Raw genomic sequence first — 11701 nt, forward strand, 5'->3', positions numbered from 1 at the left:
TTTGTGTTTAAAAACCTCCCTTCTAGTACTTATCATTAAAAAATTAAAAAAATAAAAAAACGAATTATAAGCTGTAAAAATTTACAAAAACCCTGAAAGCTTGTCTTGTATCAGATCTATCATACAGTTTTACTTGCAATCAAGCTGACCAGAGCACATATTAGAGTGTGTAGAATTTTCAGTACCTATATCTATTAATCATTGTAGCCAGTGTGTTTTAAGCGCATGTTGGGCCAGTTTTTCACTCTAAGAGCCTTGTATTCATGAAATTTAGTCAAGAGATGAAAGCACACTATTTTACTTAAATTGTTGCTTGCTTGGTTTTGCATCTAGGAAGTACTTGTTTTTTTTTTTTTTTTTGGATAGCCTAATTAAAGTTTAAGATTTCTTTTAAGCAAGAATAAAGAAATACTTGTAGTTAAAAGACTGATGCTTTTATGCAATGAGTTCTAGCTCAAACGTCATCTTCTTTTTCCATAATACAACAAGGTACAGCTTTCTATAAGTAACGAGGTAGAGGGTATAGTCATGAGTTCAAAACTCAGTTGTGAATTCGGAAGAAGAGTTTGCATCACTTTGTTGAACGCATTCAGTACTACACATCATCGTTTCATATGGGGTCTGGTACATTATGTCTCATTTGGACAAGTTGGGAGTTAACTTGAGTAGTTTGTGCTTTCCTTTAAAAATCCATGACCTGCATTGACATTCTTGTACTTGTTTTCAGGTATCTCACTTACAATGGATCAGGTGTGTATTTTAATCATTTTGTTTTCCTTTTTTTCTTTTTTTTTCTATTTTTGAGTACATCATTTTGTTTTCTTTAGTGGCCAGTGAAAGCAATTTATTCATATACTCCTTATGCAGTGGAATGTACTCCGGGATCATGTTGAAGTAATTGAGAAGGCGGTTAATGAGAAGTAATTGAGAAGGCGGTTAATGAGAACTCTTAGGGCTTTTTGTTGTTGATATTACTAGAGAAAATATTAGCCTGTAGGCGTCTTCTTTTGTTGGTGGTGACCAGAAACTTGGATCAAGCAGTGATGTTTTGTGTTCTACCTAGAGATGATAACTGGGTTGACGTTACTGACTTTGTGATTGGAGATATGGAAGTGAACCCCTGACTAATGTTTGTAATTACTTAAATATTTTAAACAATAGTTCTTCTATGTTTCAATGATTGAAGTTTAAATATATAAAATTATCCCTAAATAAATTTTAAGGAACAAAAGATGCAAAACCCACCTGATCTCCAAAGCGTTACTGCCTGTGACTGTGAGAGAGCGAGAGAGAGAGAGAGCGATTGAGACAGTTTGCACTCTGCAAACTTGAGAAATGAGAGGGACTGAGTCACTAAGGGCAGTGAGGGGGAGAGCTGGAGAGAGGGAGAAGAGGAAGATGCGTGAAATTGAGATTTGAGAAAGGGGAAAAACAAAATTTTTTTAATAAATAATATCAGACCATGTAGCCGCCAAAGGCTCAAAAGAAACATAAACTATACATTTTTTTTTTTTAATATGGAGGGGCCAGCTGCAGTGCATTGGGCCTTATTTAGAAAAAAAAACAAATGAGCTTTTCAGGAGAATGGAGGGGCTCAATTTAGAGAGAGAAAAAAAAGAAAAAAAAAATTCTCAATAAATTAATGCTGATTCTATTTAATTTTTTTTTCAAAAAAAATTTCTTTAAGCACGGGCCACCTTCTCTCACTGGATGTATCTTCACTTATGACCTGTTCAAAAACTAGGTTTTATCTTTCAAACTAGCTAGAAGTGGGATATTGATGATGACCTGTTCAAAAATTAGGTTTTATCTGCGGGGGGTGGGGCAGCTTATTCTTCCTTGTTAGAATATTTGATATTATTCTACTTTATTATTTTTCTTTATATATTTTAGGGTTTAGTCTAGGGTTTCTTGTCCACTACTTCTTCTCTCTTTTTATATATTCTTCCTTGTTAGAATATTTGATATTATTCTACTTTATTATTTTTCTTTATATATTTTAGGGTTTAGTCTAGGGTTTCTTGTCCACTACTTCTTCTCTCTTTTTATATATAAATAAAGAACTATGTAAACATTTCACAACATAGAAGAGAATATACAATGTAATTCATTATATGCTTCCCCTCTCTCTCTTCTTGTTCTACTCTTCGATATATTTAACATTCCCGATTACCATCCTGGAATATTTGAGGGTTGATACCAATATTTTCACGCAAAACATTGCATGGCCCAATTTACTTTGATAGTTGGATATTCAACTCCAGTATTGGGCCATGAGTGACCCGTTTGTGGCAAGATCTTCATAATGAAATCTGTAGCCCTCATTTTTTAAAGGGTTAAATACTCCATACCTCCATAGGGTTTTTCAACTTTATTTTTTTTCTCTTGTAGTTTCATTTTTATCATAGAAGGTCCCTTTTTTGATAAGTGACCAAATTAGTCAATCTGTTAGTTGACCGTTAGGACTGACACGTAGACCAATTAGACGTCGACACGTGGCACATATTTAATTTTTTTTAAAAAAATTTAAAAAAATTAAATATGTGCCACGTGTCGACGTCTGATTGGTCCACATGTCAGTTCTAACGGTCAACTAACGGATAAACTAATTTGGTCATTTATCAAAACTATAGAGACCTCCTGTGATAAAAATGAAACCACATAGGAGAAAAATAAAGTTGAAAAACCCTAAAAGGGTATAGAGTATTTAACCCTTTTTTAAATTGTCTTGGAAGAGAGAGAGACGTGTAACTTGTAGGCCCTATCGCTGGCCAATAATTTTGGATTGCCCTCACTTTTATCTTCCTGGGCCTGTGCAGGTGGCCCATATTTTGGGTGCTCACTAGCTCATGCCTAGATCGGCCCAACAGTGCTACTTCAGTTGCTGCAGAACAATTAAGTTAGATTGAAAGACTTCCAATCACTCTGTTCAACAACTTTCTCGGAGAACCCACGCCAAAGACAGTGGCATCGTTTGCCAGATTTCCGATTATTATTTATTGGAACAGTTTATACCTCAAAATTGATAGTGTTTTTTAATTCAAATACTAAAGTTTTAATTTTTTAATGTACTCTTAAAGTTTTAAATTTTTACAATTTGACCAACTATATCTAAAATTTTTCATATTATTCATAATTTTTATTTTTTATATTTTATAAAAGATTTAAAAAAAATTCGAGACCGCTGTCTTTAGCCATCTAAGTTATTTCTGCACCCCGAATTTGTTTTTTTATAATATTGGTGGAGTTGAAATTTTTTTGGAATTTTATCAATCCTGAACTGCCTCCGTGGAAGTGTCCTGAAAAAGTAGAGGACAACACTTTTTGAAGGGATAAATCTTTGTTGGCTGAGGCTAATACTGTTTCCCGTGAGGGTACACCTGTAAACACATCCGCAAATGATGGTAACTTTTCTAGTTCTGTTGATGTGTCATTCATTGGCTCACCACCGGAATCGCCTCTGCTAGATGTTGTTTTTGTCCATGGCATCCGTGGCGGGCCTTATAAGTCTTGGCGCATAGCTGAGGACAAATCCTCAACTAAGTCTGGCCTGGTAGAGAAGATTGATCAGGAAGCAGGGAAGCTAGGAACATTTTGGCCAGGTGAATGGCTTTCATCTGACTTCCCTCAAGCTCGCATGTTTACTCTCAAGTACAAGGTTTGTTTTGAGCCTGACAATAATTTAAGAAATTGTTTTACTGGAAAATTTTTTGTTACTAGTCACCTCTTCAAAGTATGTGTCCTTAATCCCTTGGTGATTATAGTAGGTTTATGAAGGTGATCTCCAGGTTTTTCTCTTCAGCATCTAACCACAATTGCATATTTATGCATAATGAAATTATGTATATCTCTAAAGAATGTCATCCTAGTCAATATAGAGCAATCCTAGGTGATACTTCTATTCAGTGAAAATGATATTCAGATTTCCTTTCATATGAACAACAATGGATTCTGCAGTTCCCACAGTTTCTTTGCTCATTTTGGTTGGCTTATATATCATTTACTTTCCACTAAGGATTTTTTTTAACCTGCTTCCACTGGAAATGTGCAGGAAGTGAGCTCCATGTTATTGGAGAAGCTTGTTGCTGTAGGCGTTGGGAATCGACCTGTGGTGTTTGTGACTCACAGGTTTTTATAATAGTATTAGAAAAGACATTGTGTGTTCATTCCAATAGGTGTGCATGCATGTTTTTGCTTGGTCTTGGCATGTCTTTATTTTAATCAGTCATTGGTGTTTGATATGATCATTTGGATATGTCGGACTTTTTCTTTTCCTGTGATCTGTTGCATCTTCAACTTATGAAGAAGCCTTTAAGTGATCTGAGGATGTATGTAACGTGTGTCTGGCATAAAGCTGTTGGTGCCCCCCCTTCCTTCTTCCTTCCTCCTTTCCAGCAAAAGAAAATATGCATTTTACAGGTTACTCACACAGGCATAAAAGAGTGGGTTCTTAGAAAGTCTCTCTCTCTCTCTCTCTCTCTCTCTCTCTCTCTTGATGTAGTAACATGACATATTTTTGGGAAGTTTTTCGAAAAATGATCTTGCTTTCAGATAGGCATCATGATTCAACCTTCATCCTCAAGTTTATTAATCATATATGTCCTGAACAAGAACTTTTATGTTAGTGGGTCGGGTTGAGTTAATAGATGTAAATCATTGCAACTGTCAGTCATTTTGGACTGCTTTATTGTTTTTGTTTTGAAAAAAATAAGTTTGTCAGTTTATTGGTATAGGTTTAAAAAATGAACTAATCCTGTAATTGGTAAAAGTTATATGACTTCTAGAGTGAATATGATTTCAAATTTTGCTTCTGTTGGTTCACAGCATGAGTCTATATATTTGGTGTGTGTGTTCGTGTGCATTTTATCTACTTTTAATGGATTGACTTTTTCGTGTCTGCAGCATGGGAGACTTGGTTGTCAAGCAGATGCTTTATAAAGCTAAGGCAGAAAATATTGATAGCCTTGTGAACAAGACCATTGGAGTTGTATGCATCAATCAATAATTTTCACATTGCAGATCCTTCTATTACCCTTCAATGATTATTCTTTATGATGCTTGTGTTTTCCCATGGTTTCAGGTGTTCTTTAGCTGCCCACATTTTGGCAGCAAACTAGCAGATATGCCTTGGCGAATGGGCCTCATGTTTCACCCTGCCCCAACTGTTAGTATATGGTCTTTATAAACAAAGCTGTTTTTTTTTTTTATTATTATTATTATTTTTTTTAACGCTTGATTGTTGGTTTCTACATTTGTATCTTTGTTTTTTTTATTGTTTTTTTTTTCAATGAAACATTTGATGTTAATAGCATTTAGTTCATGCTGTTTCTTAGATAGGGGAGCTAAGAACTGGGTCTCCAAGACTAGAAGAGCTTAATGACTTTCTTCGACACCTTCATAAGAAAGGGTGCTTGATGTTCTCAGTTTCTGTGAGGTAGTCCACAGTTTAATTAAAATAGCATATCTCTTCCTCTGTCTCTCTCTGTGAGTTTAAGCGGTAGTTAGCTACTGTTTTGCAGACCAAGGTAACTCCAATTGTTGAAGGTTATGGAGGATGGGCTTTCCGATGGAAGTAGTACCAATTGAATCAGCGTATCCCGGGTTTGGTGAACTTGGTGTAAGTATGACTCTGATAAACATATCTCACTTAAAACAAAGAAGAAAATGGGGTCTCTTTCACCCAAATTATTATGTTTTCAAAAGTCAGCCGACATGAGTTTTAAGTTTCTTTGCACATGTTTAGTGTTGGCTATTTAACATCCCCTTGCTCTAGTGGGAGTGTTTGTTGGATACAAGTCCTCCATTAGTGTTCGTGGCATGCTGTACATGCTCATTGGTGCTTTACCACTCATTCCTGTCCAGCATATATCCTTTGTGATTACAGTAGCTTTCCGTCATAATGTGACTGCTTAACGAAGAAAAAAAAAGCATTAGAAATTGCAGATTCCCCAACGCTTTAGAATCCAATCTTTATAGATATTTCTCCTCAAACATGACCATATCTTGGTTATGGTGTTTTATCAAGTATTGATCAATATTGTTTTTTTGTTTTTTTTTTTGATGAATAAGGAATTTCATTCAAAGCAAACAATCCAAACTACAAAGCTATCCCAATTACAAGCCTTTTCAAAAGGCCAAAAACTTAGCCACGCAGGGCTTCAAGCATACTCCAAGCAAGCCAAATGCATACAACATACAATTTGGCAAGCCAGCACTACCAAGAGAAGTCCAAGACAGGACTGTTCTACAAAGAAACAACAAACAAAACCAAACCTGCAGAAAACAACCACGCAGGGTCTAAAACCAAATAACAAACCAAACCAACTTCAGAGACAGAGAACTTGAAGCACTACTCAACACCATTAGCAACACTAAAAAACCTCTCCAAAAAAGAGACCAGCCTTCAAGAAGAAAAGCAAGGCAGAAAAATAACCACAAATCTGCACAGAAACTATAACAGCAAGTCAGCAGGCAGATTCCACAAAGAAGCTAAAACCAAATTCTCTCTAGTCCTTGGGAACTTTCCCTTCCCAGCAAGTCTTGATCTCACCTCCCAAATTATCTTCTTCAAAAGCTACTCCTCAGTGCTAGGCTGACCAGAGTGTTTTAGCTCATTCCTAGTGCGCCATAGATTGTAGATAACAGAACCTAGAACCAATATGCAAAGAAAACCTTTAAGAGACTTGTTCCCCCAATCTCGAATTCCTATCTGCAGTATCTCATCCCAAATAATTGAAGAATTGTCCACTCCACATCGAGCCATACAGAATTTCCAAATTCTATAGCTAAAACTACATTGAAAGAACAAATGCCCCCTACTTTCAACTTGATTATGACAAAACAGACACTTAATATCACCTTGAAACCCCCATTTAATCAACCTCTCACCTGTTACAAGTCTATCTTGTATAGCAAGCCCCAAAATGAAAGCATGCTTGGGAATGGCATATGAGAACCAAACCAATTTCCACCTGGCAATCTCCTCTTTCTTCTCTCTCAGTAGCTCCGAAGTTTCTGAAGTAACATATATTCCCTTCCTAGATGCAGTCCACAAAGGCTTATCATAAGGAGCAAACCTAATCTCAGGAAGCCTAGCTTGGATTTCAACCAGAGCATCAGATCTGGCTGGTTTCCAATACCATTCACCATTAAGAAGTACAAAAGAGAGTTTGGCCTCCACATTGCTTCTAGCATCATAAGCAGCCCTATGCCCATAAACCTCATACAGAATACCTGAAGGATGACATGAATCCAACCAAAGGTGAATATTCTCCCCATTTCCAACTTCAAAATTCAAAATCCTTTTAGCTGTACTCCTCAACTTCAAAATCTTTCTCCTACTCCAAGAATGAGGAAAGCCAACAATCCAGAAACTCCGCCCTTTCAACAAATTTTCTCTCACCCAGGCCACCCAAATAGAACCTAATCTAGCAAAAAGACTCCATACATGTCTGAGCAGAGCAGATTGGTTCCAAATCTCCAACTGTTTCAAACCCAAACCTCCTTCCTTCTTAGGATAACACAGCTCTTGCAAGAAACCTTAGCCTTTGCAGACCCTTCAGTCTTCCCATTCCACAAAAACTTATTGAATTTCTGTTCAATAGCCTTAATGACCTTCTTAGGCAGAATAAAGATACCAGTCCAATAAACTTGCAAACTTTAAAGCACAAAAGATAATAATTGGAGCCTCCCTGCATGGGATAAGTGCTTAGAAAGCCATAAGTCAATGCGCCCAGTAATCCTATCCAACAAAGCCCCACAATCTGCTGCAGAAAGCCTGGTAGAAATGAGAGGTACCCCAAGGTACCTAACAGGAAGACGGCCCTCATTCATCCCCAACTCTCCTAACAATACATGCTTCACTCTATTTGAAATCTCATAGCAAAAGAAAGAACTCTTTGAAGGATTAGCTTTCAAACCAGAGAGCTCTTCAAATTCAAGTAAAGCAGCTTTAACAATAATAATAGCATTCAATTTTGCTGCATACAAAAATAAGAAGATCATTTGCAAAACATAAGTGAGTAAGTTTCAACTTCACACACTTGGGATGAAACTGAAAACCTGATCCAACACCAATGTGATCAGCCATAATCCTTGAAAACACCTCCATGGCTAAAACAAACAAGTAAGGAGACAAAGGATCCCCCTGCCTAAGCCCCTTCCTGCTTTCAAAATAGCCAACCAATGTGCCATTTAAACAAATGGAAAAGCTAGGAGAGGTGATACACTCCTTAATCCAACTTAAAAACTTCAAAGGAAAACCAAAACAATGAAGATAGTGTAACATGAAATTCCAATTGACAGAATCATATGCCTTCATGAGATCAATTTTCAAAGTACGAGGATCCCCTTTAACATTGTGATAATTTTTCACAATTTCCTAAGCCAATAAGACATTTTTTGAAATGCTTTTTGAAGGAATGAAAGCTGATTGATTCAGGCTAACCAAATCACACAACAAAGGGAGCATCCTATTAGAAATGATTTTAGTGATGCACTTATATATCACATTACAGGAAGCTATAGGTCTGAAATCCCCCATAGTAGATGGATTCACCTTCTTAGGCACCAAAGTTAAAATGGTGGCATTACCCTCCTTAAGCAGCCTGCCAAAAGCAAAAAACCCCTTAATAGCTGCCACTAACCTTCTCCAACAATAGACCAAGAGGCCTTAAAAAACTCTGCCGAGAACCCATCAGGACCAGGGGCCTTGTTAGCTGGCATGTGAAACAAAGTGTCCCTTATCTCTTCTACGGTAACCTCCTTATCCAAAATTGCAGCCTTATCACTAGAAATAGCAGTAGGAATAAGCTGTCTAATCCTAGCTGCTTTCTCATCAGTGAATTGCAACTGATATGACTCTAACAACTTCTCATAAAACTGGATAGCCACCTGTTTGATCTACTCCACATCCTCCACTTTATTTCCTTGCTCATCCCACAAATGAGTGACAGTGTTATTAGCATTCTGAACCCTAAGGGATCAATGAAAGAAACTGTTATTCTGATCTCCCAACTGCAACCACTGATTTCTAGCTTTTTGCTTTAAAAAGGACTCCTCAACTTTTGTGATAGAAACATAAGCATGAAGACATTCTCTCTCTTTAAGCAAGCAATCAGCTCTCCCAAAATTAGCAATGACATCCTTTTGAGCCATATCTAGATTCTCACGAGCCTCCATAACTTTCTGTTTAAGATTCCCAAAGCAAGACAGGTTCTGAACTTTTAGCACAGCTTTCACAGATTTAAGCTTAGCATACAGTTTATACATAGAAACCCCATCCACTTGAAAATCCCAACCCTCCATAACCCATTTCAAAAAATCTTGATGCTCCAGCCAGTAGTTAAAAAACTTAAAAAGGCTTTGGACCAAAACTCTACATACTACCAACTGAAATAACAGCAGGGGAATGGTCAGAAACTCCCCCTGAGTGAAATTCCACAATGGTTTTACCAAAGTCATTCAACCAAAACTCATTAGCCAAGACTCTATCAAGTTTCCTGGCCACAAAACGAGGCTCCTCACTTTTATTAGTCCAAGTATAAAAACAGCCATTGAAATTAATATCCAAGACCTCCAAATCATTCAAACACTGTCCAAACTCAATTTTATAAGAGTTTAACTTGTCAGATTCCCACTTTTCTGCCAAGGTCTTCACAACATTAAAATCACCACAAATCATCCAAGGATTAAGACCTACTCTAGCTTTCAAAGAAACTAAATCAGTCCACATTAGCTTCCTGTTTACACCATTATTATCCCCATGTATAAAAGAACGAAACCAACAGAGATTATGTTTTAGGGATTTAATAACACAGTTAATACTTTGATCACTCTTATTAAGGACAGTTACTTCAAAATCAGAGTGCTTCCAACAAATCCAAATCCTCGCCAAAAAATGTTGATCATAGTTATACACATAATCCCAATCAAGAACAATGCATGATCTAGCTTTATCAGCTTTATGAAACTTAACCTTAGTTTCAATCAAACACATAAGGCTAATCTTATGAACCTTAATCAATTTCCTCACCTCCAACTGTTTAGAGGGGTGATTTAAACCCCTCACATTCCATATGAGGAAATTCATGCAGTAGGAGAAAAACCCCTTATTAACACCTCCTCCTCTTCCCCCATTTTGCCTTTCCCCTCGTCAATCAAAAGATTTGCACTCTCCTCATTTAAGGCATGTTCAATCACTTTCTGCAAGGTATTGAAACAGCTTCTACACCTTTCACCTCATCAGAATCAACTCTGCCATCAGCTCTTGCCAGCAAGTGAAAAGAATTAGTCCAATGAAGATTATCCCTAGCATAAGGCTTAGAAATAGGAGTTCTTCTAGCATATCTAACTTCAGTCCATTGGTCTTTAGCAACAACCCTAGGAGCTGACACAATCTGCACCCCAGTGGTTTTACCAGACCCAACACGAACCTGCTTATGCAATTCTTGCTGGACAGGTTCAGTCCTTTTAGGAATCCAAACTTGTTTCTTCACTTTAGTACAAGCATGTGCTAAATGACCAAAGGATTTACACTTCTTACATTTAACAGGTAACTAGGGGTACTCAATTCCTACTGCAACCCTCCCCCCACCAGTACCTACAGCTTCAACCTCTCTTGGAAAATCAGAATCAATATCCACTTCAACCAAAACCATAGCAAATCCAAGCCTAAGCTGATCTTCAGTAACAGAATCAGCACAAAGAGGCTTACCAACTCCACTAGCCACATAACTCAAGCATGTAGAGTTCCAAAATTCAATTGGGAGATTATGCAACTTAATCCATAACTGCATACCTGGAGTCCACTTTCGTAGGATCAAAGGTTTGTTTGCTATATGCCATAGCTTAGCTTTCATGACCTCATCTCTTCTCCTTTCATTAGCAAATCGAAACAAATATAGACTATTCTCCAGCAAGACAACCTCCACTTTCCCATATTGAGCCCACATACTATCCACAGTATGCTTAACAATATAGAAAGGGAGAGGTTTATCTAGAAATTGACCTACCAGTGATGGAGACCACTTCAGAATACCTTCCTCAATCGCTTCCTTAGGAAGTTCGACAATAACTTTTCCCTCCTCTCTAGTAGGTGCAAAAAACTGTAAAGCACCTGGAGACTTCTCCGATCTGAACAATTGTCTCCAATCCTAAGCTACATTCTTATTACTCTTAGCTTCAGAACCTCCAGCTTCACTTAAGATCCACCTCCTTATGCTGAACAGGAACAACCTCTACACCATTTCCAACCAATTCAACAACAGAATCTCCTTCGACAACAGAAGTACCCTCAACAGGCAACCTCAAATCATCCAATTCTGAAATCACATCTGCACACTCCAAAATCTTAGAATTATCCTCCTCCTCACTCAACTCAACATCACAATCTCCAGATTGCGAAGCATCTTCCATAGCCACCTTCTCTTCTTGCAAATTCACTTTGGAATTCTTTTTCCCGCCACGACCTCTATTGGCTCTTCTAGCCATCATTCACCAATTGATCTCCACCACCTCTGAATTGCAATCACTAGTGTATTTCTGGCACACCTCTACCAGAAACACAATTATCGGAATAGTCACGCACCCTCACACGTAGAAACAGTCAAGCGCGTAGCCGTAGTCCCAGAAAACCCAACCAATTTTCAAAAACCTCTAGGAAGCCTATGCCACGTCAGCAAGGCCCAAAAAAACCCTGTCT

General features: G+C 37.5%; 1 protein-coding gene and 1 long non-coding RNA gene across 2 annotated transcripts; both read left to right on the forward strand.

The window, feature by feature from the left end:
• Positions 1–50: 50 nt before the first annotated feature.
• Positions 51–1177, forward strand: LOC132166614 (uncharacterized). Its single transcript, XR_009438584.1, has 2 exons — positions 51–750; positions 868–1177. It is a non-coding gene; the product is annotated as an uncharacterized LOC132166614 (long non-coding RNA).
• Positions 1178–2273: 1096 nt separating this feature from the next.
• On the forward strand, positions 2274–5849 carry LOC132165091 (uncharacterized). Its single transcript, XM_059575594.1, has 7 exons — positions 2274–2284; positions 3331–3658; positions 4052–4128; positions 4903–4987; positions 5081–5164; positions 5334–5434; positions 5520–5849. Exons 1-7 carry the CDS (start codon positions 2274–2276, stop codon positions 5527–5529), a joined length of 696 nt encoding a protein of 231 aa, XP_059431577.1. The 3' UTR covers positions 5530–5849.
• The last annotated feature ends 5852 nt before the right edge of the window (positions 5850–11701 follow it).

The sequence above is a fragment of the Corylus avellana genome, chromosome ca11, assembly GCF_901000735.1.
Source record: "Corylus avellana chromosome ca11, CavTom2PMs-1.0".
NCBI lineage: Eukaryota > Viridiplantae > Streptophyta > Magnoliopsida > Fagales > Betulaceae > Corylus > Corylus avellana.